Below are 25,006 nucleotides of genomic sequence, written 5' to 3' on the forward strand. Positions count from 1 at the left end.
TGCAAGCCCGGGGCCACCAAAGCAGAGTGTGTGAAGTTAACTACTACACCACCAGGCCATCCCCCAAAATTTTCCTCTTTATTGAAATACCTTGGTAAACAAAAAATGAGAGAAAACACTGTTTAAATTTTTCTCCACACAAGATTACAATGTACTGTTGTTCTAGCATAATAAAAACTTTTAATTTTTTTGACTAATATAAACTATTTAAAATAAGTTTTTAAAAATGTGGATAATAATCAAACACTCTATCATTTTCTCTTACAGGGTTTAAAATACTTAATACAGAGTCAGAAGCCGAGGGTACATATACCAATTATAGATGAGAAACTTGTTCTTTCTCTATGCCAAGTTTATCTTCCCTGTAAAGCTCACATACATGAACTGATCTGCCTCCTCAGTCTACTCTAACAACTCGAGAATCCTTTTGTAAAAGTCAGTTTATAAGCAAATAAATTTTTGCCTGGCTTGATCTTGGCAGTCCCCAAAGTTGGTTCTCAAAAAACACGTTAGCCAAAATGGTTTCTACCAAGTCTTTTGCCAAACTCTCAAGTCTCTTATCCTTTGTCACTGACATGTTTATCTTACTAACCACTAATGGAAAAGATCAATCCTGCCATCTCTCTTAACTCTCCACTATTAACACCTAGGCCCAGCGTGCTTCAGGGTAGGAGGTATAAGAATCGGAATAACAAACCCAGGCTGAATGAACGTCCCTCCCCAAAAGTTCTCACTTCAGTACTCGCTCTCAAGGTCACTCAGCATTTCTTTCATAGGTCTATGGTCTTCCATCTTCTCCTCTAACCATTCCAAACATTTACTCCCCTTTTGCACCACCTAGGAACTGGCTTACTTTCTTAAAGGGCATCACTGTCTCCTGAGGACAAAGTGATAAGGAATGAAAGTTCCAGCCTTGACAACTGAATATATAGCAACCTTCACTCAGTTTTATCTCTTTCCATTCTATCTCAAAGGAAGTAGTGTTCTTTCTGTCTAAAACTAGTAGTTTCTTACCTGCTCTAAGAACCTTTCTCAAACTGTCAGGAAACTTGCTTCACCAATTACTACCACCTCTCCCCAACCAATATCATCTTCTCTTCTGCTGCCTTTTTGTCCTCAACATATCTTTGTGCTCAAGTCTACATCATCTTAAAAAATTAAAACTGGCCTTCATTTTAGCATCCTTTTCTGGCTACTACCTCCTTCCCCACCTCAGGCAAATATTTTGGCTATAGTTGCTGCTTCCCAACTGTACAGTTCTCCTCAATTGCTGCTTCACAAAATACTGCAGTTTGATCTGCAATTCTATCACTCCACTAAAATTGTTTTCGGAGAGGTTTCTAATAATTTCAAAAATGCCAAATCCAATGGTCACCTCTCAGTCTTTGTTTTATTTGACCTCTCTGAAGCAGCTGGCAACATGAATCACTCTTTGCTAAGCTGAAATATTGGAACTCCCCAAAGAACTATCCTGAGCCTTGTTCTCATTTTACATCCTCATTCTATGGCTTCAACTATCAACCATAAGCTAAACATTCCCAAATTCTTACTGCTAGCCGAGACCAGCATGAGCACTAGACCTGTAATTCAACTATCTATATACCATATATATCTCAAACAACATTCAGAAACTGAATTCATAATCTTTCTTCCAAATCTGCTCCTCATATCCTGCTTAACTATCTTCCATCTAGCTAGAATATAAGAGTTACATAAGGCTCCTCCCTAGGTTAATAATTTGCACTGACATTGCAGTAGAGAGGTAAGCCAATGAATATCCTCACTTTTCCCGTTGGCAAAATGGGGATAATCATGCCTATGTCCATCTGCTCTACCAGGAAATCACTAAGATATATGAAATGATATGTTCAATTGCTTGATTAATGTGAAAGAATTTTAAATTCTTCCTGGGTGGTTGGAGAAAGTAAAAGCCACACTATATCTGTTCCAAACTCAGAGTCTAACAGGGTCTTGATGACTGTTTCTCTCAACCTGTGAAAACTCTCAATATCTGCAAGTTAAAATTCCCATTGTACTAGGGTTGGCAATAAATTTCAGAGCTTAAATTCTTCAGGATTCTGCTGACTAACGACCATAAAAGGCTTAGAATGAAGCTATCTGAACCATACTGATTTCAATCATTTCTGTAACGACAAGAGGATTGATTCAAAAAGTAAATATGAGTGCCTAAATGTTCAAGAAACTATGTTAATTATTATGGGAGACACAAAAAGAAGATTCAGTTCCTGCCCTCAGTAAATTTTTTATCTAGTTGGAAGATACTAAATTCACACAAGTACTATGACATAAAAGCCTGTAAGTACAATCAGCGGTGTTATACAAAAACTCTCAATTTAAAATAATAAATAATAAACTTTCAGAATTTCTTGAGAATAAAGAAAAAGGAAAGGGAAAACAAACTACAATCACAAGCAATCCAAAGGAGAAACTACAGTTTTATATTCCCAATTTTAATGTCACTGATAAAATACACGTTTCATACATTATTGCAAAGAAAGTGTTGCAAAAAGCAAGACTCTTCCTACTTTACAGTGCACTTTATTACCTTTACTTGGGACTGATTTTTTCACCGAGGCTACATGATCTTCAGAGATTGCAAGACGCCTCAAAACATCAGCCAAAGCTGCCTTTAGCACAGTGATTTCATCTTCTTGTTGTTGAACTCGTAACTCAAGAGCTGAGAGGCGATCTTGGACATCAGAAGTACTTGCAGCAGATATACTATCATCTATAAAATAAAGAAAATAAGGAATATTTTTAAAGTAAACTGCTTAAGAAAGAATCTAATGACAAAACCTATACCAGAGAAGTCTTTCAAAAGATAAGAAAAATCGAAAAAAAATCATTTTTACACAGATTAACTTCTGTAATGGTTTTCACAGCTATTGAACTAATTTAAAATAGTAAAAGTTACTATATCTGAGATATAATTAAAATTACGAAAATTTCCCCCTGGTAAAATTTTCCCTATTATTATACCATCACCCTAATTGTTTTTTTTTAACAAAATGTTCTCTATATTACTTTATAGACTCCTGAAAACTTGCAAGAGAGCAAGCTATTTAAGCATCCCTTTTAATTACATCATTATCATATTCCTTATGAAAATAAAAAAGGAATAGAAATCACCTGTTTTGCTTAATTTATCAGATGGCGAACCACTCAACCTTCAGCAACAATGATCAGAAAGCACTCTTTACTTCTGTCTTTACTATTATACTCCCCAAAACCGCACAAAATACTGCTACGTAGTTAGCAAAAGACTTTTTGCTGTTCCTTGTTTTCCCCTCATGCCTCAACCTCTTGGAAACAAAGGTGTGGTCTCTCTCAGGCACATAGCTAATATCTGCCTTACGTATTTAACAACAACAAAGACTATTTAAATAAAGTTTAGCCATAACATAGCAATTACAAACTAATTCCAAAGCTATGCAACTTTAGAGTACACTGTTTGTTGGGTCAATCAGAATCCAAACGTATAGAAAGATCGATTGCTATTGGCTAATTCACTATAAGCATGAAAAATCAGGAGGGAACACAGATTCTTACATAAGAATGGTCTGGCCCAGAGTGATATAAACTGGGTCAGTCATTCACACAATAAGGCACAGTGTGCCATTTTTCTCAAACTGAGATAATGTGCCAAACATCTTCTTTAAAAAACAATTTAACTAGAAGTTTGAGTTAAAAAAAAAAAAACCCTCAGCCATTTACAAAGCAAAGCCCTCACCATTTATTATGGAGCAATAAACAATATTTGTATTTGAGATCATATATTCCTGTAGACTCTCTCAGGCAAAAATATGTACTCTCTTCTGCCTTTAGAGGTATTTCAATGACAATCTTTGAGTAGTACTGGCATGGAATGAAAAGTTTGGTTTTATCTTCAAATTTAGACTTCAAATTCTGGTTCCATATTAATTATTTGTATAATCTTAGGTAAATTATTTTACCACTTTGAACCCCAATCTCTTCATCTTTAAATAGGATTGTTATGAGGTAGATGCCCAGGACATGTTCAACATTCCAAAAACGTTTAACATACAACAGTAAAGTACAAAAGGTATAATTTGAGAGCTTTGGGCACATTTGTTACATAAAAGGCAGATTTGTCAAACTCTGAGATGCTTAAGAAAAGGACTAGTAAGAACAATTCAGTCTCTCACTTTAGAAATTGCTTATATTTGAGGTCGTCTTCGTTTCTATGCTGGTCTAATTCAGTTCTAGCTAATCTATACTCTTTGTAAGTTACATTATGGTCACTACAATTTCTGTCTGCCCAGAATGCTTTCTTATTTTCCTTCTTCTGATAGGAAGAACAGTAGCTCTTCTCTTCTGTGGAACTCCACCATTTTTTGAGGTCCCATTAGGGCTGTCAATCTATAATGCTTCATTCTGCCCCTCTACCACCCTGCACTATTAATAGGTTGAACCATATGAAATGGCCTTTTTAGTTAATAAAAATATGATTGACTATTAGCAACTTCATATGGTTCAATCTAATACTACCACAGCAGTGGTTGTGAGATATGGGCTGGTCAAATGGAGTCCTCCCACATTTCCCAGAGAGGGAGGTGTAGCCTATCCTCCTTCTTGGTTTGACAGCTATAAGGACAGAGACCCAGGGCTGCCAGTGATAAAGAGTGTCTCAACTGCTCCGAATTCAGTTCTAGTCTCCAAAGTCCTGGACCTTTAATTATGAGAGCTGCTCTAACATTCCTCCTAGCTAATTATGTAACCTAATAAATTCCCTTTTTGCAAGCCATCACTTGTAAGCCAAAGGTACTGATTAAGTCATAAATTATATGAACATGTCTTTCCAAACTGTTTTCAATTTATGAAGGATGAATTACAACCTTAAATTATAATCTCACGTAAAATACTTGTGCGATTTTTATAAACACATAATCTTAATTATTTGGGGAAGGCAGCAGAGCCTGGTGGAAAGATTACCAGACTATAAGGCCAAGGTTATAAGTCCTGGGTTTTAGTACTGATATGGTAACTAGCTTTTACTTTTGGAAGTCACTTAACTTTTATGGACTTTGATTTTTTTTAATGACTGAGGTTTTTATTTTGTGAAACTTGGATAGTCACATAAAAGGTGGTTCAGATTGTAAAAGTCTTACCATGACCTGCTAGATACTGTGATAAGACACAAGAGCATAGTTTTTCAAAGGGCCTAACAAGCACAAAGTTAACTATTAACAATGTCCTGCATTTATATTGTACCTTTCATATTTATTACTTCATCCCCCTCCTCATACACTATCTCTATTTTATATTTGAGAAAACAGCTTGAGAAGTTAAATAGCTTGCCCAAGGTCACCAAACTAGTCCTGATATCTGAGACTCAAATAAAAAGACTCTTGACCCACAACTGAAGTGCCCTTTACACTATTTCATGCTGCATTCTAACAATAATCACAGGAGAACCTGATAAATACATTTTTTCCCAAAGCCACTGAAGGAGTTTAAACTATTGAGCAATATAATCAGGTTTTTGTTTTAAAAAGGTAATTTGACTGCTATGTGAGAATGGACTGGAACAGGGTAAGAGTAAATGCAAGGAGACAGGCAGGATGTATTGCAGTAACAGTGTGAAAGGTGATGGTGGCCTGGGCTAGGGTGAAGGTGTCCATGTGTCTCAATTTGTCTAGGACATATGTGTCTGTTACCTCAGTATAAACATTATCACACTCCTTCTTTGGCGCTCAGGTTTCCCAGTCTGGATGATCAATTGCAGGGTCAGCAGCAATGGAGATGCAAAAGAGCATAATAGTTGATCTCTACAGTTCCCTACAGCTCTATCCCCTTCCTATCTACTATCCTGGCCTTCACCTTTCCAAGGGCAAGAATCTCTTTGGGAATCCAATAAAACCTGTGGTAGAACAGTGCATGAGCTCTGGTGTTACGCTGCTTGAGTAAATCTGTTTGCTACTTACCAGTTCTGTGACTGGTTTCCCCATGTGTAATTTCTTCATGCTAATTAGTACTCATCTCAGGCTTGGGGTTGTTAGAGAAAATAATGCACAGCACTGCCATATAGTGAGAGTTCAATAAATTACTATTCTGTACACTGATGTCTTTACTACACTGTTTATTATTGCCACAAAATTGAAAATGACCTAAAGTCCATGGATGAGAGTAATAAACTATGATATGTTCACACCACAGAATACCATGCAAGAATTAAAAACAATGAGGTAGATGTACAAGCTGAAAATCTGAAAGATCTACAAGACAACTTGAGAGGAAAAAGAAAACTGCAAGAATGTACGTACTGAATGATTTATTAAAATCCACATACATAGCAAAAACATACTTCTAGAAAATAAAGTTAAAAACTTCATATTTATACATGTATACAATGTACACATAGAAAAAAGTTTAGAAGCATACACATTAAACTGGTGATTGGGTTACTTCTGACTAGGAGAGTGAGATTACAAGGATGGCGTAAAGGGAAATTCTTGGTTTTTGGTATTAAGTATTTCTGTATTATCTGAATTTCACAATAAAAATGTGTCATATCTTACTTAAACTCACATTTAAGCTAAAATGTGTTGCTTCTGAAGCCTGACTTCTTTATAGGAAGTTTCCTCCAGGCACAAGGTTCCAATTTTATAAAGGAACACATTAGAGTATAAGGCAATTAATTTAAATTTGCACTCATGGATTACTAAAGATAGAAGAGACCATGTGAAAGACCGGTAAACTAGGGTGCTCAGAAATCAGGCGAGTTACTCATGGTCACACAGCGAATTGGGGTTAGAATTCCTTTACAGAATCCATTGCTCTCACTCTTTCCATTTTGAAAACTCTTCTTATTTTTTTCTCTCTCAATCTCTGATACACCATATTCTCACGATAAACTTTTTAGGAATATATCTGTTCAGTAAATAGAATATATCTATTTTCTGGGGGCTTTTTACACTCTGTTTTCTTAATCCAAGTATATGAGTTCCTTTTCCTTATACCATGGTAGTCTTTTATTTCTTTGCTCCTTCTCGAAATAGTTTCTAGCCTTAAGGATTAAAATACGAAATACAAATGAATTCTCAAGCGTTCTTAAATTCGTAAAGGGCGAGGGGGAGAAAAAAGAGAAAGGAGGTCCATAAACCTATTATCCATCAGTATAATCTTATTTATTGGCATAAGTAAGTTTCTTTCATTAGAGGGGCAAGCAAATTTATATGTAACTAATAAATTTTAATATTCAATATTATAGTTTTAAAACTACAATGATAGCCGTTCGTGATGCTTTTACTACAGAGAATCATAATTTGTCTTTTGAATTGTCAAGAAATGTGTTCTTTGCAGAGATAAATATATTGTATTCTATTCTAAATATCCAAAAGTTGGCACTCCAGCATCACTTCAGAATGAGACAAGCCTATATATTCTAGCACCTTTTGAACGTCAATGGTTTTGTATAAATCTTTCTAAAATGGAATACTTACTTTCTTGTCTTTCTAACAAGGACATACAATTTTAATGTAGCCACTTCTAGATGACTCAGTCTTCAAGTGAGAATATTAATTACTTTGTGCTGGAAGCAGTGTGATAAAATGATGCTCGAAGCTATTATATTTCTAATTAAATACAGTCATGCACAGGGATTTGTTCTCAGAAATGCATCATTAGGCGATTTCATCATTGTGCAAATACCATAGTGTGTAGTGAAGGGGAACAAAATTTGACACCCCAAATGTGTCTCTTTAACATGAAGATTACTTTAGGTTGATTATTTTTAAGAAACAAAGGACTCAGAAAGTTACTCTTGTTACTTCTCCCTTAACTGCTTGAAAAAAAATCAGATTTAAAAAACCCTGTCTCAGGAAGCAAACTATCACTTTAGCATAACATGAACTAGGCAGTAGATAAGAGGAACCTAGAAAAGCCTGTTTGTTGGGCTCCCCACTGTGTTCTTCTGTTTCTGTGTGGCCAAACACACTTGTTTTTCAAATGTGTGTGCTCCTTTTCACCTACCTGTGAATTGCCTTCCTTCCCTTTGAAGTCCCTGACTCTCCCCACCCTCAACATCTTCTTTAGTCTTTAGCTGAGGATGGTATTTAAGGTGAGTGCTTTGACTATTTTGGCAAGTTACTTGGTTTTCTTGGGTTCCTCCCATATATACATGTTATTAAAGTTTTGTTTGTTTTTCTCCTGTTAATCTGTCTCATGTCAATTTAATTCTTAGACCAGCCAGAAGAACCTAGAAAGACAAGAAAATTTCCTCCTCCCCTACAGTACTTACACAAACCTAGATGCTATGGCCTACCACATATATAGGCTATACAGTACAAATCTCACGGCACTGTCATATATGCGGCAGTCTATTGTTGACTGAAACATCGTTATGCAGCGCATGACTATAACCGAAAGTACTACATTTCAAACTTCTAATCTTTCGTGATACCTTTTCTGCTTTCCTCTCTGCAGTTAGGATTAACTATGCCTGTCTATAGCAACACTCCTTTCCAATCTAACTTCCTACATTATGGGATAGTGAATAACCAAGCTTTCTGACTGTTTTTTTTTTAAGATTTTATTTTCCCTTTTTCTCCCCAAAGCCTCCTGGTACATAGTTGTGTATTTTTAGTTGTGGGTCCTTCCAGTTGTGGCATGTGGGATGTCGCCTCAGCATGGCCTGATGAGCGGTGCCATGTCTGCACCCAGGATTTGAACCAGCAAAACCCTGGGCCGGCGAAGCTGGAGTGCATGAACTTAACCACTCGGCCACGGGGCCGGCCCCTGAACTGTTTTAAGAAGAGAAAATATCTGAAATTAAGACCTCTTCTATTTAAAAAATTATATATGTATGTTATATACACATACACTGTACATATGACTTATACAATCTAAACAGAGAAGGGAAAAAAATGAACACTGCTTCACGCCTAATATTGTGTCACTGGAGATCCAGAGGAAGAGGAGGAAAAGATTCTGGCTGAAAAAAATATGTTAAGAAATAATTGCTGAACTTCCCAAGTTAAATTAAAATTTACAAATTCATTAAAAGTATATATTGAATTCCCTATCTCCACCGGACACAAAAATCAAATCCAAGTAGATTAAAAAATTAAAGGTAAAATTATAAAACTTCTGGAAAATAATGAAGAATATCTTCATATCCTGCAAGTGGAGAGGTTTCTAAATAAGATACAGAAAGTACTACCCCTAAAAGTAAAGACTGATACTTAACTACATTAGAATTCAGAATGTATGCTCACTAAAAAGAACACAATAAAGAGAAAAAGCAGTTCACAAACTGAGAAAAGGCAGTTCTAACACCTATAACTGTTAAAGGATTAGCATCCTGAATAAAGAATTCCTACAAATTGATAAGAAAGACAAACAATCCTACAGAAAAAAACAGCAGAAGTCTTCACTAAACACGTCATGGAAAAGAAAACATTAACGGCCAATGAACATATGAAATGAGGCTCAAGCACCTCATTAATAATTTTGGAAAGGAAAATTAAAGCCACATGAAATACTCTTTTATACTCACTGAAATGGCAAAAAATTGAAATATCAAGTGTTCCCAAGGATATAGAGTAATGTGAACTCTCATACCTCACTGGTAGAAAGTAAACTATTCCAATGACTTTGGGGAAAAAAACAACTTTGGCATTATCTGGTAAAACTGAAGATGCACATATCCGTGACCCAGTAATTCCACTCTGAGGTGTATACACCCTCACCTACAGCAGGGTTGGCAAACTTTTTCTGGACATGGCCAGAGAGTAAATATTTTAGGCTTTGCAGACCATAATCTGTGTAGCAACTACTTAGATCTGCCTTTGTAACACAAAAACAGCTATAGATAAATATGTAAATGACTGGGTGTGGCCATGTTCCAATAAAACTTTATTTACAAAACAGGTGGCCTGCCGAGCATAGTTTCCCAATCTCTGCTCTTGTACACATACACCAAGAGACATGTTCAAGAATATTTACAACAGCATAGTTCATAATAGAAACAAACTAGAAACAACCTAAATGTTCATCAACTTGTAAAATGGGTAAATAAGGTGTGATATAAACATTCAACAGAATACTATAGAGTGGTAAAAATAAACTATGGCTACATGCAACATCATCTAGCAATCTCAGGAATATAATGATGAGTGTAAGAAGCGAGTCAGATGAACTTTATATAAAGTTCAAAAAATACAAAAATAATATATTGTTTAGAATAAAACCATAAAGTAAGGGAATGACATACATAAAATTTATGACAATAGTTACTTCTTATGGTATAGGGCAGGGGATAGTACAGGGAGGCATCAAAGGTAATAGAACATCTATGTCATAAAAACAATTAAAACATATTTTATATTATACTTCTTTAGGGGGAGGGAAATCGAGTGATTTTTCTCTTCTGAAAGAGGCTGGGGATGAGGAAGATTAGACTATATAATTGATTTACTCACTTTAGTTTTTGGAGAACAAGGAAACTATCTTTGCAAATTAAATTCCGAAACATATAAAAATGGAGTTGTACTTCCAAAGAACCTTGAGGTTTTGTGTCATAAAAACAACTTAGATATTGAGGCCAGCCTGGTGGCGCAGTGGTTAAGTTCACACATTGCGCTTTGGTGGCCCAGGGTTCACAGGTTTGGATCCCGGGTGTGGACTTACACACTGCTTGGCATGCCATTCTGTGGCAGGCATCCCACATAAAATAGAGGAAGATGGGCACGGATGTTAGCTTAGGGCCACTCTTCCTCAGCAAAAAAGAGGAGGATTGGCAGCAAGATGTCTTCCTCAAAAAAGAAAAAAACACAACTAAGACAGATGGTTTTTATGATAGTTTTGAGGGCTAATGGTCTGACCCTAAGATTAGTTGTTACCTATTTATCTTTGAAAAAAAAAAAAAAGTCCTTCATTTTCAAAAAAGTATATGATACACAATACGAGCCAAAGAACAAATACTAAAAAAATTTAAAACAGCCCCTGATTTCTACTTCCTAAAGCACTTATGTTAAGACACTCAGCGACCTTATTGGGTAGAATGGTAATGGCAAAAGATTAGAAGATTAGAGGAGCTAATATAGATGAAGGACCATGAAAACACACTAACAATACCATGCATTGTTTATAGCTAAAAAAAAAAAAAAAAAATGGCACTAGCCTAAAGGACTATCAGTAGGCGACTTACTACATAAATGGTTATACTATGGTATACTATGTAGTTCTTAAAAAGGATGGTATATATTTATAAACAGAGACAAATTAAGCTTGGTAGGAGCGATAATATACCACAGAGAGAGAAAAATTTTCAGCGCAACTATAAATTTATAGTATATTTTATAGTGTAGAACTGTAAATCTATAGGTATACATACACAGATGTACAGAGGGACTGGAGATTCTCTGGAAGGTGGAATTTCAGAGGATTTTTGCTTCCTTATACTCTTTTTGATGAATTTTCAACAACAAAAATTCTTTGCTAACAAAATTTAGATTACTTTCTCATTAATAAAAAAGCAAAGCTAATTTAGGCTGTGATATAAACCCATTTAGTAATGCACCCAAATTTTCAATACAAATTTGGTTAATTTCTAGATTTTTATGCATAGCGAAAGAGAATATTTCTGTAAAAGTAGAAATATAAGTGTCATGACGTTCAACAGGAATATTTTCAGGCTAATAAAAGACAAAAATCAATACAATACAGTCAAAGGAAGATCCGGTCTTTAAACATTATTTCTTCAAAACACAAAACCAAATTACAGCTGATTTGTCACATTAGTAAATTCTTGTCAGAAAGCCATTTAGCAACTTAAATGGTTTTCTTATTTTGTTCTAAAATGGAACTGGCTGTCTTCAAATATGGTCACATAAAGACAGAAATATTTAAGTATTACATCAAGAGGTCACGCGCTACATATTCTACAACAGTTAAAATTTATCTTTGGAAATAAACCGTAAGAAAACATATTCATAAAAACACAGCAGCTCCTAAGAAGATATATTTATATTTACGTAGGAATTAATGTTTCCTATTTATCTTAATGTTCTACTTCTGAAAATCCAATTTTTCTCTCAAAGAAGTTTCAATTAAATAAGGCATTTTAACTGTTAAAGCTTGGATATTTTATTTCTTTAGAAAATGACAATATTACTCACCTCCAGTTAGCAATATGATTACGTGAAAATAAGTATCTCATTTCTGGATTCAATGAAACAACACAAATAATGCTGTTGACTTATTTTCTATTTTTAAAAACTTTTCCCTTGTAAGATATTCTACTAAAAAGTCATCTACTAGCGTAAATTAAAAGAAAAATTATGTTAGGGAAAAAACTAAAAAGCCATTTTCACTACAGTACCCTGAGCATGATGGCTGGTTCCAGGGAATGACTTGACTTCCGTCTATCACCAGAAATCATTCACAATTACAATGGTCTTTTTTCAAAGTCTTACTTAATTTACCACAGTACTAAAAACACATTCAGATAATTCTGCTTTTGATGAAGTTTTTTGGTTAGACTTCACAGAAGCAAAAGTGAAGCTTAATTACAGAATTTCTGATTTGCTATTATTTGAGAGGTACTTTTTGATTGTTTTCCATTAAAAGCTGCTGTTTTAATTTTTTCCCTGAAGAATAATATAATGACCATCTTTTTTGGGGGGAAGGGAAAGAACAAGTTGAGCAAAGCCCACTCGGCCCTCACAATAGGAATGTATTTGTTTATATAGCGGGTACAGTCTTAAATATTTTATAAAAGTATGCAGACAAATATTTATGCCATTATTGACACATAAAGAGAGGAGGATAAAAGGAAAGGATCTAGATTCATTCCCAAGTCCTCAGACTTCTTTCATCATGAGCAGTAAAGTTTGTGAGATAGGTTTGAATTACCAGGAAAGGAAATATACATTACCAGTGCAGAAGTTCATAAGTGTAGAGGAACCACACACTGAAGCGAGACCAGGCAAGCTGTCCTCCATTCTTGCCACCTACGTTACAAGCAACATAAACCAGTTCTGTCTACGTTTCCTGCTGCCTTCCCAGATAGTTCCAGTGTAAATCCCAGCTCTCTAAATCTCACGACATACTTTACATTCTGAGGAAATCCTCCGGGTCCAGATGGCCCACCACAAAGCACTTCTATGTTGGCACAAATAAAAACTTGTTAGGATAACTCTTCTCCTGCCCCTTTGCTCTCTGAACTAAAGAAAAGTTTCCCACTTATTTATAAAGAGAGACAAAGAAACTGAAGGAGAGAGAGCAAACAGAGCACGCAGGCAAAAGGGGGTAGGATACAGACAAAAAACTTGCGCTGCTCTGGGGAGTGGCTAAACTCCCGGCTAGGCAGAAACACATGAATTTATGCACCACATGAATATTCACTACAATAATTTGGTTGTCTTCGGGCACTATTTTTCTCATCTTTTAATATGTTAAGAGTAAAGTACAATTGCTTCAAATACAAAACCCAGTTTTTGCCTTCTGAAACTGAAATAAAAACATACTACATAGTTTCTATAAATAACAAAGTTAAAGTCCCTAAAGCGAGTATTTTCTCTACTAGGAAATAAAATAAACAATGTGTGTGCAAAGTGGCAAGTCACATTTCCTTTTTCCTCTTGCTTTTGTTTAAAATAAAATGAAATCCACATGAACCGTAAAGAAACTAAAAGAATTATCACTTTTCCCTGGTTTTTAAAACCTAAGTGTTAGACTAACATGGCTGGTTTATTATAATCATTTCACTAAAGTAAGATAACAAATATAATTAACAATGACAACAGTCATTTTTCTTAATTAACTTTCCAAATTATTTAAAAATAATACAACTGTACAAGTAACCTATAATAATAAACAATTTACAACTGGTCAGATATTCCAATTTTAAACCATTCATGTTTACAATAATGTAAATGTATGAGGGAATTCAAATTATAAATCACTTGAGTATGTCTTACAAAACCATTTCTAACCAGGTGAAAGTTAATGAATGTACCACATGTTTATTCTTTTGATAACTACTTCTAAAGCTAATCAAAGAACAAACTCATAGAGATAAGTGTCAAAACAAAGCTACTGGTGCTTTCTCTCATCGATTTGTTGCTTTTAAGCTTTATATTTATAATTGAGAATAGCAAATTTAACCCAATCCAAAGTAAAAGAGAAACAACATGACTTCTGTAAACATACACATGAAAAAAATACTACTGAAATAGATGAAATCTTAACCAAACTGACTATTAAGAGCTGCACTACAAAGACTGAGATAAGAACAAACTAATAGCAAAGTTGATAAAAGACAGAGGAATGAAGCAAAATGATCCAGACTAATACTTACAAAAAGCCTTTATGGAAAAAAAGCGAGAACCATTAAAAGAGTTTTTCCTCAAGTGAGCCTTGGGAAAGTATTTCTCTTTCGCTTAATACCTGGTAGAGACTCATCACAGTATATCAGGTGCTTCAAAGATTACCAGGAGGTAAGTATACTGGGGAGTGTGCAATGTGTCCGAAACAAAAGACATTTAGGAAAGACCATATAGGGAGAATAAAAGCAGACAGAATGGGAAATACAATGATACAAAAGAAATGTGGTATGCCAGGTACAGACGAGGAAGGAGTTCAAATTCTTGCTACTGATGGAGGCTCTAAAGCAGATTGTATGTTATTACATTTCTCTTCAATTACCAGACAAATGTAAGACTGTAGTTTTATAATTCAAGTGAAAACTACCCTTCTTTACAATAAATGTAGCCCAATTAAATGAATGCTCACAGCCTCCTAAGGTGAGAAGGGCTGTTAAGTTCTGTAACCAAGTGCTTTCTAATTAGTACATAACAAAAAGGTTTCTCCTATACATCGCAGTGTATGGGGCTTCTTTTCACCATCTTCCATTTGTAGATAACTACTAATTTGTAGATTATACACCTTGGGCATTCCTTTCTTCTCAAATCAAAATCTGATTTCAAGACAGAATGTGTGTGGTTCCTGATCTCAGCTTAGTTTCTATGCTAAAGAATCATCTTCTCTCTCTACTATTACAGTCAAGTATCTTTTCCAAAAGGCCTATTCATTGACTCAAGTATTTGAGTACTACTATACAGTCACACGCCATATAACAATGTTTTGGTCAACAATGGACCATATGTACAACAGTGGTCCCATAAGATTAGTACCATATAGCTAGGTGGGTAGCGGACTATACTAGCTAGGATTATGTAAGTATACTCTGTGATGTTTGCACAACAACAAAATTGCCTAACAGTGCATTTCTCAGAAAGTATCCCTGTAGTTAAGCAACACATGGTTGTATAGAGAAATTTTTCAAGATGCCAATGAGAACCAAAAACAATTTTATACCAGAAGTTTACTCACTAGAAATGAGAAATGAAAGGAGATTTAAGAGACGCTACTCAAGACACAGAATTGATGGAATATGGTCACTGATCAGATGAGGGGATGAAAAGTAGGAGGATCTCTATGTTTATATTTGAATGACTTGAGTAAATGGTTAGGTAACATTGACTGAGATAGGGAAAAAAAGGAAAAGAAACAAGGTGGAGAATGAGGAAGTAGAATGATAACCAGTTTTGGACCTGCTGAGTTTGAGGTCACTGTAACAAAAGTATAACTAGGTCTTGAGGTTTAAGATAAAGGCCTAAACTAGAAAAGTACAACTGGGAACTATCTTAGGATATAATTGACAGCTGAGTCATGAGAATTGATGATTCAGTGATAAGACAATAGGGCCAAGGTTATTTTAAGGGCAGCCAGAAGAAAAGGAACCTGCAGAGAATACAGAAGAAAAACTGTCAGAAAGGTAGTCATAGATTCAGGTGAATCTATAATCAGGAGAAGACATAATTTCAAAGACATCAAAAGATGAAAACTGAAGATGGTCCACTGGATTTGGCAGTTATTAGGGAACCTCTACCAGAGAAGTTTCAGTGGGGTGACGGGGACAGAAGCATGCACTGCAATGCACTGAACTGTGACTGGGAGGTAAACAAGTCTTTTAAGGAATCTGACGATGGGAAGGGAGAATAAATGGGATGACAGGTGGGGAGTGTGTTGTCAAGGCTGATGTCTTTGTTCAAGATGGAAGAGAAACATATTTACAAAGTTTGGGGAAGGAACCAATGACAAAGTATTTGTATTAACATGAGAGGGCATGCAGCCCTTTTTTTAATGCATGAATGCTCATAGCAGTTTTATTCTATTTATATTTTATTCAAAAACAGCACAAAACTGGAAACAATCCAAATGAACAAACAAACTGTCGTAAATCTCTATACTGGAATATTACTCAATAACAAAAAGGAATAAACTACCGATATACGCAACAACAGATAAAACTTAAAAGCATCATGATAAGTGAAAGAAACCATACGCAGACAGTTACATACTTTATGACTCAATTATATGACATTCTAGAAAAGGCAAGACTATAAGGACAGAAAATAGATCAAGGTTACCAGGGCCTGGCTGGAATGCGCATGAAAGAACTTTTTGGGCTGACAGTAATGTTCCATATCTTAATTATCGTGGTGGTTACATGACTACACGCATTTTTAAAATTCACAAAACTCTACAATTAAAACAGGGGAATTTTACTGTATGTAAATTATATCTCAAACTCAACTAAAAAAAATAAGCTCCCATATTTAAAAAAAAAAAATCAATGAAAATGGCCTTCTCTAGTGTTAGAGAAGATGTGAAGAGATAAAATAGAAAACACAGGCCATAAGCCTTGAAAAGGGACACTGTTCTATCTAAGAATGAAAGGAAGAGGATGAGAGCAGGCACAGATGTTTATTTTTATGCCTAAATTTCTATCTGTGAGGAAGAAGACAAGGTCACCTGCTGAGAGAAGCTGGTTAAAGAGCTTGAGCTGAGTGCTAAGTGTGGAACTGTCTACACCATCTGACTCATCACATTGCAGGATACTGTTAATCTTTTAATAAAGTTACATTTTAAATTCCTAACTAGATTGTGAAGTCCTCTAAGGGAGAAGTTATTTCTTTTTTTATTTTCCTCTACATCTGGAAAGCACCATATGTAGCAGTAATTCTCCAAACAGTGGTTGATTTACTGTGGCCATACTTCAGAATCAGCAGCAAAAACAGGATAAAACAAGGGGTGAGATAGACTCCTATTATCTCAGTGACATGCAGAAGACTGGGGTTGCTTTAGAAGAACAGAATCTCCGCATTACAAGTTTCACGGAGTTGGGAGGAGGATCTGGAAGAAAGAATTTTAGCCTGTATGACTGTATGACAGAAAAGACGGCATCTCTCCCCTACATCCCTCGCTGCTATCGATATTTCTACCTTTTTTGTCTTCTTCTTTGAATATCCCCCCTTTCCTCTTTTGTACCTGGACTTCAAGATGATCTATCTATTCCCTGCCTTCCTTCCTCCTCCTCTCTCTGCCACAATGTGCTCAAAATGAGGTATATTTTTAAGTGGGAATTCACCAAACTAAAGAGCTTCTGCAACACAAAAGAAACTAGGATCAAAACAAAGAGACAAACTGGGAGAAAACATTTGCAAATCACGTATCTGACAAGGGCTTAAGCTCTATAATATATAACGAACTCACAAATGAACAATAAAAAAGCAAACAACTGGATCAAAAAGTGGGCAGAGGAGATAAACATTTTTCCAAAGATATACAGATGGCCAATAAACACATGAAAAGATGTTCGACATCACTAATCATCAGGGAAACGCAAAGAAAACTACACTAACATACCACCTTATGCCTCTTAAAATGGCTATAGTCACTAAGACTAAAATAACAATTGTTGGAGAGGGTGTGGAGAGAAGGGAACCCTCACACAATGCTGGTGGGAATGCAAACTGATGCAACCACTATGGAAAACAGTATGGAGATTCTTCAAAAAACTAAAAATAGACCTACCATATGACCCAACTATCCCACTACAGGGTATCTATCCAAATAATTTGAAATCAACAATCCAAAGTAACATATGCACCCCTATGTTCATTGCAGCACTATTCACAATAGGCAAGACATGGAAGCAACCCAAGTGCCCATCGACTGATGACTGGCTAAAGAAAATGTAGTGTATATATATACAATCGAACACTACTCAGCCATGAAAAGAGACAAATTCATCCCATTTGCAATAACATGGAAGGACCCAGAGGGAACTATGCTAAGCGAAATAAGCCAGTCTGAGAAAGACAAACACTAGATGATTTCACTCATATGTGGAATATAAACAAGCACATGGACAAAGAAAACAGTTCAGTGGTTACCACGGGAAGGGGGGTTGGGGGAGAACTGGAGGTGAAGGGGAGCACTTATGTGGTGACAGTCAAGATATAATGTACAACTGAAATCTCACATTGATGTAAACTATTATGAACTCAATAAAAAAAAAATAGGTATATTTTTGTTATTGCTGTCACAGTTTTAGAGATTCAGCCCAACCAAGAGGTTAGATATTTTTGCACTACTGGGCCTCAACCCAGGACTCCAAACAGACTTATTTATTTCACTAGATTTTTCTTTTTCTTTTACAAGTCAATGAGCTAAAATGCTTATGTACCTCATTTACAAAATTCACTTTTTGCAAAAAAGAGGAAGACTGGCAGTGGATGTTAGCTCAGGGCTAATCTTCCTTAAAAAAAAAAACAAAATTCAGCACAACCAGAGGCACTCACAACTAGAAATATGCAACTACGTACTGTGGGTCTTTGGGGAGAACAAAAAATAAATAAAATAAAATAAACAACTTTAAAAAAAAATTCATTTTTCCCCCTCCCTGATTTCTCTGACAAACTCATTGCTTCCTACAAGTATTTAGTTCTAAAAACCATTCACTCACCTTTCCTCTCTCCCTCCCTCACACACACACTCCTGGTGAATCATTGGCCCTTGGGAGAAAATACAGCATCTGCCTTGCTTTAAAAAGAGAAACATTCGACTATACAAGTTTTCATTAACAAAGTTATTCCTAGAATACAAAGTTCATGTGTAACTGAAAACTTATGTGATATGCATATAGCAGTTAAGAATATAGTGCTGGGCCGGCCCACTGGCGCAGCAGTTAAGTTCACACGTTCTGCTTCTCGGTTGGCTGGGGTTTGCTGGTGCGGACATGGCACCGCTTGGCACGCCATGCTGTGGCAGGTGTCCCACATATAAAGTAGAGGAAGATGGGCACAGATCTTAGCTCAGGGCCAGTCTTCCTTAGCAAAAAGAGGAGGATTGGCAGCAGTTAGCTCAGGGCTAATCTTCCTCAAAAAAAAAAAAGAATATAGTGCTGAATTTAGACTGACTTCAAAAACTGGCTTCACCATTTACTAACTGTATAACCCTGGGCAAGTTTCTTAACTTCTCCATGCCTGTTTCTTCATCTTTAAAATGAGGCTAAGAGCACCTAACATAACCTTATAGAAAATTTAATTAGACAAATCATTAAAGAGCTTTTAAAAAATGACAGCAAAATAGTGAAAGTCTTATAAATGTTAGCTATTATTAAAATAATTAGTAAGGTTTCAAAATGAAGGCCTGGTAAACCCATACCTAGATTGCCCTAATTCCTAATGATCACAAAGATTTGCAGGGTCAGGTCCCCAGTCGATTGGTCAAAGATTTACTGAAACAGTCTCCGAAACATCAGCAGAAAGGGACACTACATTATTTTACTAATTATTCACTAAATTCCACTTCATAATCAGAAAGTTAAAAAGACTGAATTGGAATTAGCAGGAAAGATTCAAAACAAAGAAACGTTACTTATTTGATAATCACTTTTAACATTTAGTGAACTTCTAATTATATGCCACTCATTGTTAGGGTTTGAATAAGATAGTCTCCAAGCCTAAGAAGCATGGATGAGTGGGGGAGAGAGAAATGTAAACAAACAAACACACTAAAGTGTAATACACAGTTGCCCTGATAGATATATACAGAAATTAGTGGGACCCAAAGAGAGAGGAAGGACAACTTCAACTCTTTTTATAATGTAGCCTAGAGCCAGCATGCTTAAGAGACTATTATCTATATTTACTCAAAATTGTCCAAAGATTAATGAAAATGCAATGGCCTTTGTAAACAAAGATGTTACTCACTGTATCTAGACGTGTTTTAGTGAGGGTGTTTTTATATACTGTGAGAGATCTGGGCTAAGTAGGTCAAAATCTCTCACATGGTACTCTTGCAATAGGGACAGACGAAAAAATGGCTACTTCCTGTAAGCAAGGAGAGGAAAGATGACTGGCTAGAGTAAAATTTGCAATTTGTGGCTTCTGACATTTAAGATCTCTTCAAAATAAAAAAGAAAAACAGGATGTTGGGATAATTATTAAACTTCAGCCCCTTTAAAGCATGTCTTTACAAGTGCAAATGGCTTAGCCTCTTTAGTTAGCAAGAGACTGAAAATTAGAAGTAATTTTTACTGATATTATGGGCAAAATTTAAAAAATGAGAGCAAATAGTGTCCAGCATGTTAGGACACAGGCAGTTGTATTGGTGCATTTGTAAACTGCTACAAACCTTCTGAAAAGTAATCTGGTAATAGCTATTTAAATTAAAATTACACACACATACTCTGACCCAACAGTGTACACAGAAGGGAGAGAAAAGACTACAAACAGACCTAACAGACTATCAAAATGAGATCAGGTAAGTGAAATATGCCATCTAAATATGGAATATTGTGCACTATTAAAAGAATATGTCATGTCTCTACATAAAATGTGGTGTGGAAGGCTATTCATTAGCAGTGGATAAGGAAAAAAGCTAGCTGCCAGTAAGCAAAAGATAATGCATATCCATTATATACCCAGAATATTTTATCTCCTGTTTTTGAAACAAGCAACGAACAAACCTATATATGTAGAACAGAGGTCAGCAAACTTTCGATAAAGGACCAGGGAGTAAATATTTTAGGCTTTGCAAGTCAAATGATCTCCATCCCAACTACTGCACTCTGCTGTCCTAACACGAATGCAGCCATCGACAGTATCTCTACCAAGGAGCATGGCTATGCTCCAATAAAACTTCATTTATGGACACTGAAATTAGAATTTCATATGATATTCATGTGTCCTGAAATATTATTCTTTTGATTTTTTTCAACCACTTAAAATCATAAAAACATTCTTGGCTTAGAGGATGTACAGAAACTGGATTTGGCACGAGGGCCATAGTTTGTCAATCCCTGATGTAGGAGGGTGCAAACTAAACTGTTAACAAGGGTTACCTTGTGCAAAGTTTGATTTGTTAAAATGAGCAAGCATATATTTACAATTTAAAAATACATAATTTTTAAATTATCTCTTCTCATAGGACAGGAATCAGTTTTACAGACAAAGTAATTTTTACTAAGGCTGAGAGACGTCTCCTCCACACTCAGAGCAGGTGGTCTATTAATTTTATGACTACTTCTCCATGGCTACAGAGAAAAGAATACACAGATAATAAGGAAGATAACTTTAAAATTTTATTTAGCCCCAGATTAGAAAATCTGGCATTTCATGGTACTTCTTGCTTCAGAGAGTAAAATCTCTGTTTATTTAGAATGAGGGTTCTCAAGCTGGTAGAAATAATAAAGACCTCCAATAAAGAACAGAAACACAATACTTCTGAGGAAAAATACAAGATTACTCCATCAGAGTTCTATCAGCAGATAGATTTGTTTACATTTTCAGAGCTTACCTTTCCTAAGCTTTCCATGACAAAGCAAATTTTTTAAAAAACCACCAAAACATAGTAGTCAAAGGATTTGATACTGTGGATAGGAAATGACTGAGAGATGGAAAAAAAATTATTTTCTAAGCTTCTACCATATGCCCAACACTGTATTAGGTCTATGATAGGATATAAAAGTGATATAAGAGACGGCTGTTACCCTCAAGAAGTTTTCAAAGATGCAAAAGTCCTGAAGAAAATATTAGCAAACCAAATGCAATAATATATAAAAAAGATGATAAATCACAACCACAGTGAATTTCCTGCAATATATGAAATTTATTACATTAACAGAAAATAAAATCATATTTCAACAGAGAAAAAGCATTTCATAAAATTTAATATCTATTTAAAACAAAAACATTAAATACTACGAACAGAAGAGAACATTCTTAATCTGATAAAAAGGCATTATGGCAGATCACATTTTCTGTATTTCCCTCTCTCTCTAGACACACACATACATATAAATCTATGTGTAAGTATGCCATCCCAAGTGCTCTTCTTACTTCACCAAAAAGCATGGTCTATGTTCCTTCCTCTTGTATCTGGGTGGCGGCTTGTGACTGCTCCAATTGGAGTATGGCAAAAGTGAGGCCTATGTGACTTCTGAGGCTAGGTTGTAAAAAGGATGCAGCTTCTACCTGGCTTTCTTTCTCTTTGGGAATGCTTGTTTTAAATGCTTTCTCCTAAGAGAAACCAGTCATCATGCTGTGAAGAAGCTCACACTAGTGCACACAGAGAAACCACATGGAAGGACTCAGGTGGAGAGGAAATGAAGCTACCTGCCAAGAGCCAGCATCAACAGCCACACATATGAGTAAATGAGCCTTCAGATGATTCCCTCCCTCTGCCTTCACATCTTGCAGCCAAGGCCTCAGACAACACAGAGCAAAAACAAGTATTCCATGGTGTGCCCAATCTAAATCTCTACTCCACAGAATCCATGGATCATAATAAATGGTTGCTTTATGCCGCTAAATTTTTAATTGGTTATGCAGCCATAGTAATGGGAACAGGCATGTACCGAAAACCCACAACCAAACCCAAAAACTACATCATCATATTTAATGTTGAAATATTGAAAGCTTTCCTTTTGAGATAGGGAACAAAAAAAACAAGGACGCTTCACCCTCACCGCTTCTATTTTGTACTGCAAGCCTACTCAGTTCGATGAGATGAGAAATAAAGATTAGAAAAGAAGAAATAAAACTATCATTCACAGACAATATGACTATTACAGAAATCCCAAAAATGTATAGATAGCTTTTTAGAATTAACAGCGAGTTTAGCAAGGTTGACAGATATAGGTCAATACTCAGAATCAACTGGATTACCATATCCTAGCAATAAATAGAAAAAGAAAATTTTTTCAAGTATGTACAGTAGTACTAAAAAATAATAAATATCTAGGAATAAAAATAATAAACAACATTCAAGACTTCTATACATAAAACTAGTAAATGTTGTTGAGAGAAACTAAAAACCTAAATCATTAGATAAATATATCATGCTCATGCACTGAAGACTCAATGAAAATATGCCACTTTTACACAAACTGATGTGGAAATTTAATGTAATATGGAAAAAACTCCAACACTTTGTGTGTATGCATGCATGTGTGAATGCGTGTGTATATGCGCACACATGTGCATGGAATCTGACATGCTTAATCTAAAGTTTATATAGAAAAACAAAGGGTCAAGAATAACATACCCTCTTGGAGAAAAGGAAAAAGATAGGAGCACTTACTCTACTACATATCAAGACTTATTATGAAACTATAGTAATTAAGACAAAGATAGACAAACGGACCCATGGAACTGAAAAGAGAATCAAAAAATAACCACACTCATATACAGACTAAAGGTGGCACTTTAGAGATCTGGGGAAGAGTCATGCAGACAGATAATGCTGAGTCAAATGGATCTCCATATGGAGGGGAAAAAAAAGAAACTTGACCCTTATCTCACAGCATATACAAAAATCAATTCCAGGTAGATTATAGATCAAAATGTGAAAGATAAAGCTTTTAGAAGATACTTAAACAAGACACAGAAATCACTACTGATAAAGGAAAAGACTGATAGTGGGACCAATCTTAAAACTGAGAATGTCTTTTCATAAAAAGACACCATTAAGAGTGAAAAGGCGGGGCCAGCCTGGTGACGCAGCGGTTAAGTGTGCACGTCTTGCTTCTCGGCGGCTCCGGGTTCCCCGGTTCGGATGGCAGGTGCGGACATGGCACCACTTGGCATGCCACGCTGTAGTAGGTGTCCCACATATAAAGTAGAGGAAGATGGGCACGGATGTTAGCTCAGGGCCAGGCTTTCTCAGTAAAAAAGAGGAGGACTGGCAGTAGTTAGCTCAGGGCTAGTCTTCTTTAAAAAAAAAAAAAAGAGTGAAAAGGCAAGCCAGAGTAGGACAAAAGTAGTCGGAACATATAACTGACAAAGGGCTCATATTGTAAATATACAAAGAATATCTACAAATCAATTAGAAAAAGACAGTTCGACAGAAAAATATGCAAGAGACTTGAATAGGAACTTTACAAAAGAGGACACTCAAATGGCCAATAAATACATAAAAAGGTGCTCAACTTTATTAGTAATCAAGAAAATACAATTTGAAACCACAATAAACTACCACTACACACTCACCAAATGACTTAAATTAAAAAGACTAACAATATTTAGTGCTGTTGAAGATGTGGAACAACAGGAACTCTTGGAACTGTTGGTGGGATTATATACCAGTACAACCACTATGGAAAACAATTTGGCATTATCCATTCAAGTGGAATAAACACATTCCCTATGACCCAGCGATTATACTCAACAAAAATTCCTAGAACGTTAGATTGATCCTGAGATTAATTTACGGATCTGAGTCAGATCTTGGTACATGTGTACCAAGAGATACGAAAAGGAATAAGAGCAGCCTTATCTGTAACAAACATTGGAAACAAACCAAATATCCATCAATATTGGAATGGACAAGTAAATTGTGGCATATTTGTATAATCAAATACAATTCAGGAATGATACTGAATGAACCACGGCTACATACAACAACATGGATGAATCTCCCACACATAATATTGAACAAAGGAAATCAGACATAAAAGAATATATGCTTTATGATTCCACTCATATAAAGTACAAAGACAGGCAAAACTATATAATTTATTGTCAGAAATCAAAACAGCAGTTATTTTTGGAGATGTGAGAGGCGGTAGTAATTGGAAGAAGCATAGGGGGAGGGTGTTCTGGAGTGT

The 25,006-nt window shown here is 35.6% G+C and overlaps 1 protein-coding gene across 14 annotated transcripts in view; it reads right to left on the reverse strand.

Annotated features, from left to right (window-relative positions):
* The window catches only part of EML4 (EMAP like 4), a 157,677-nt gene that overhangs the window by 87,923 nt on the left and 44,748 nt on the right, over positions 1-25,006 (reverse strand). For 7 of the 14 annotated variants that reach the window (XM_070573992.1, XM_070573991.1, XM_070573990.1 and 4 more), the window contains exon 2: positions 2,567-2,749. In XM_070573992.1, the coding sequence (XP_070430093.1) occupies positions 2,567-2,749 (183 nt within the window). Of the gene's footprint in view, positions 1-2,566; positions 2,750-12,919; positions 12,996-13,094; positions 13,174-25,006 lie in introns of those variants that run through there. The other 7 variants (XM_070573993.1, XM_070573998.1, XM_008530220.2 and 4 more) reach the window with 2 other exon arrangements.

This window comes from Equus przewalskii, chromosome 14, assembly GCF_037783145.1.
Source record: "Equus przewalskii isolate Varuska chromosome 14, EquPr2, whole genome shotgun sequence".
Taxonomy (NCBI): domain Eukaryota; kingdom Metazoa; phylum Chordata; class Mammalia; order Perissodactyla; family Equidae; genus Equus; species Equus przewalskii.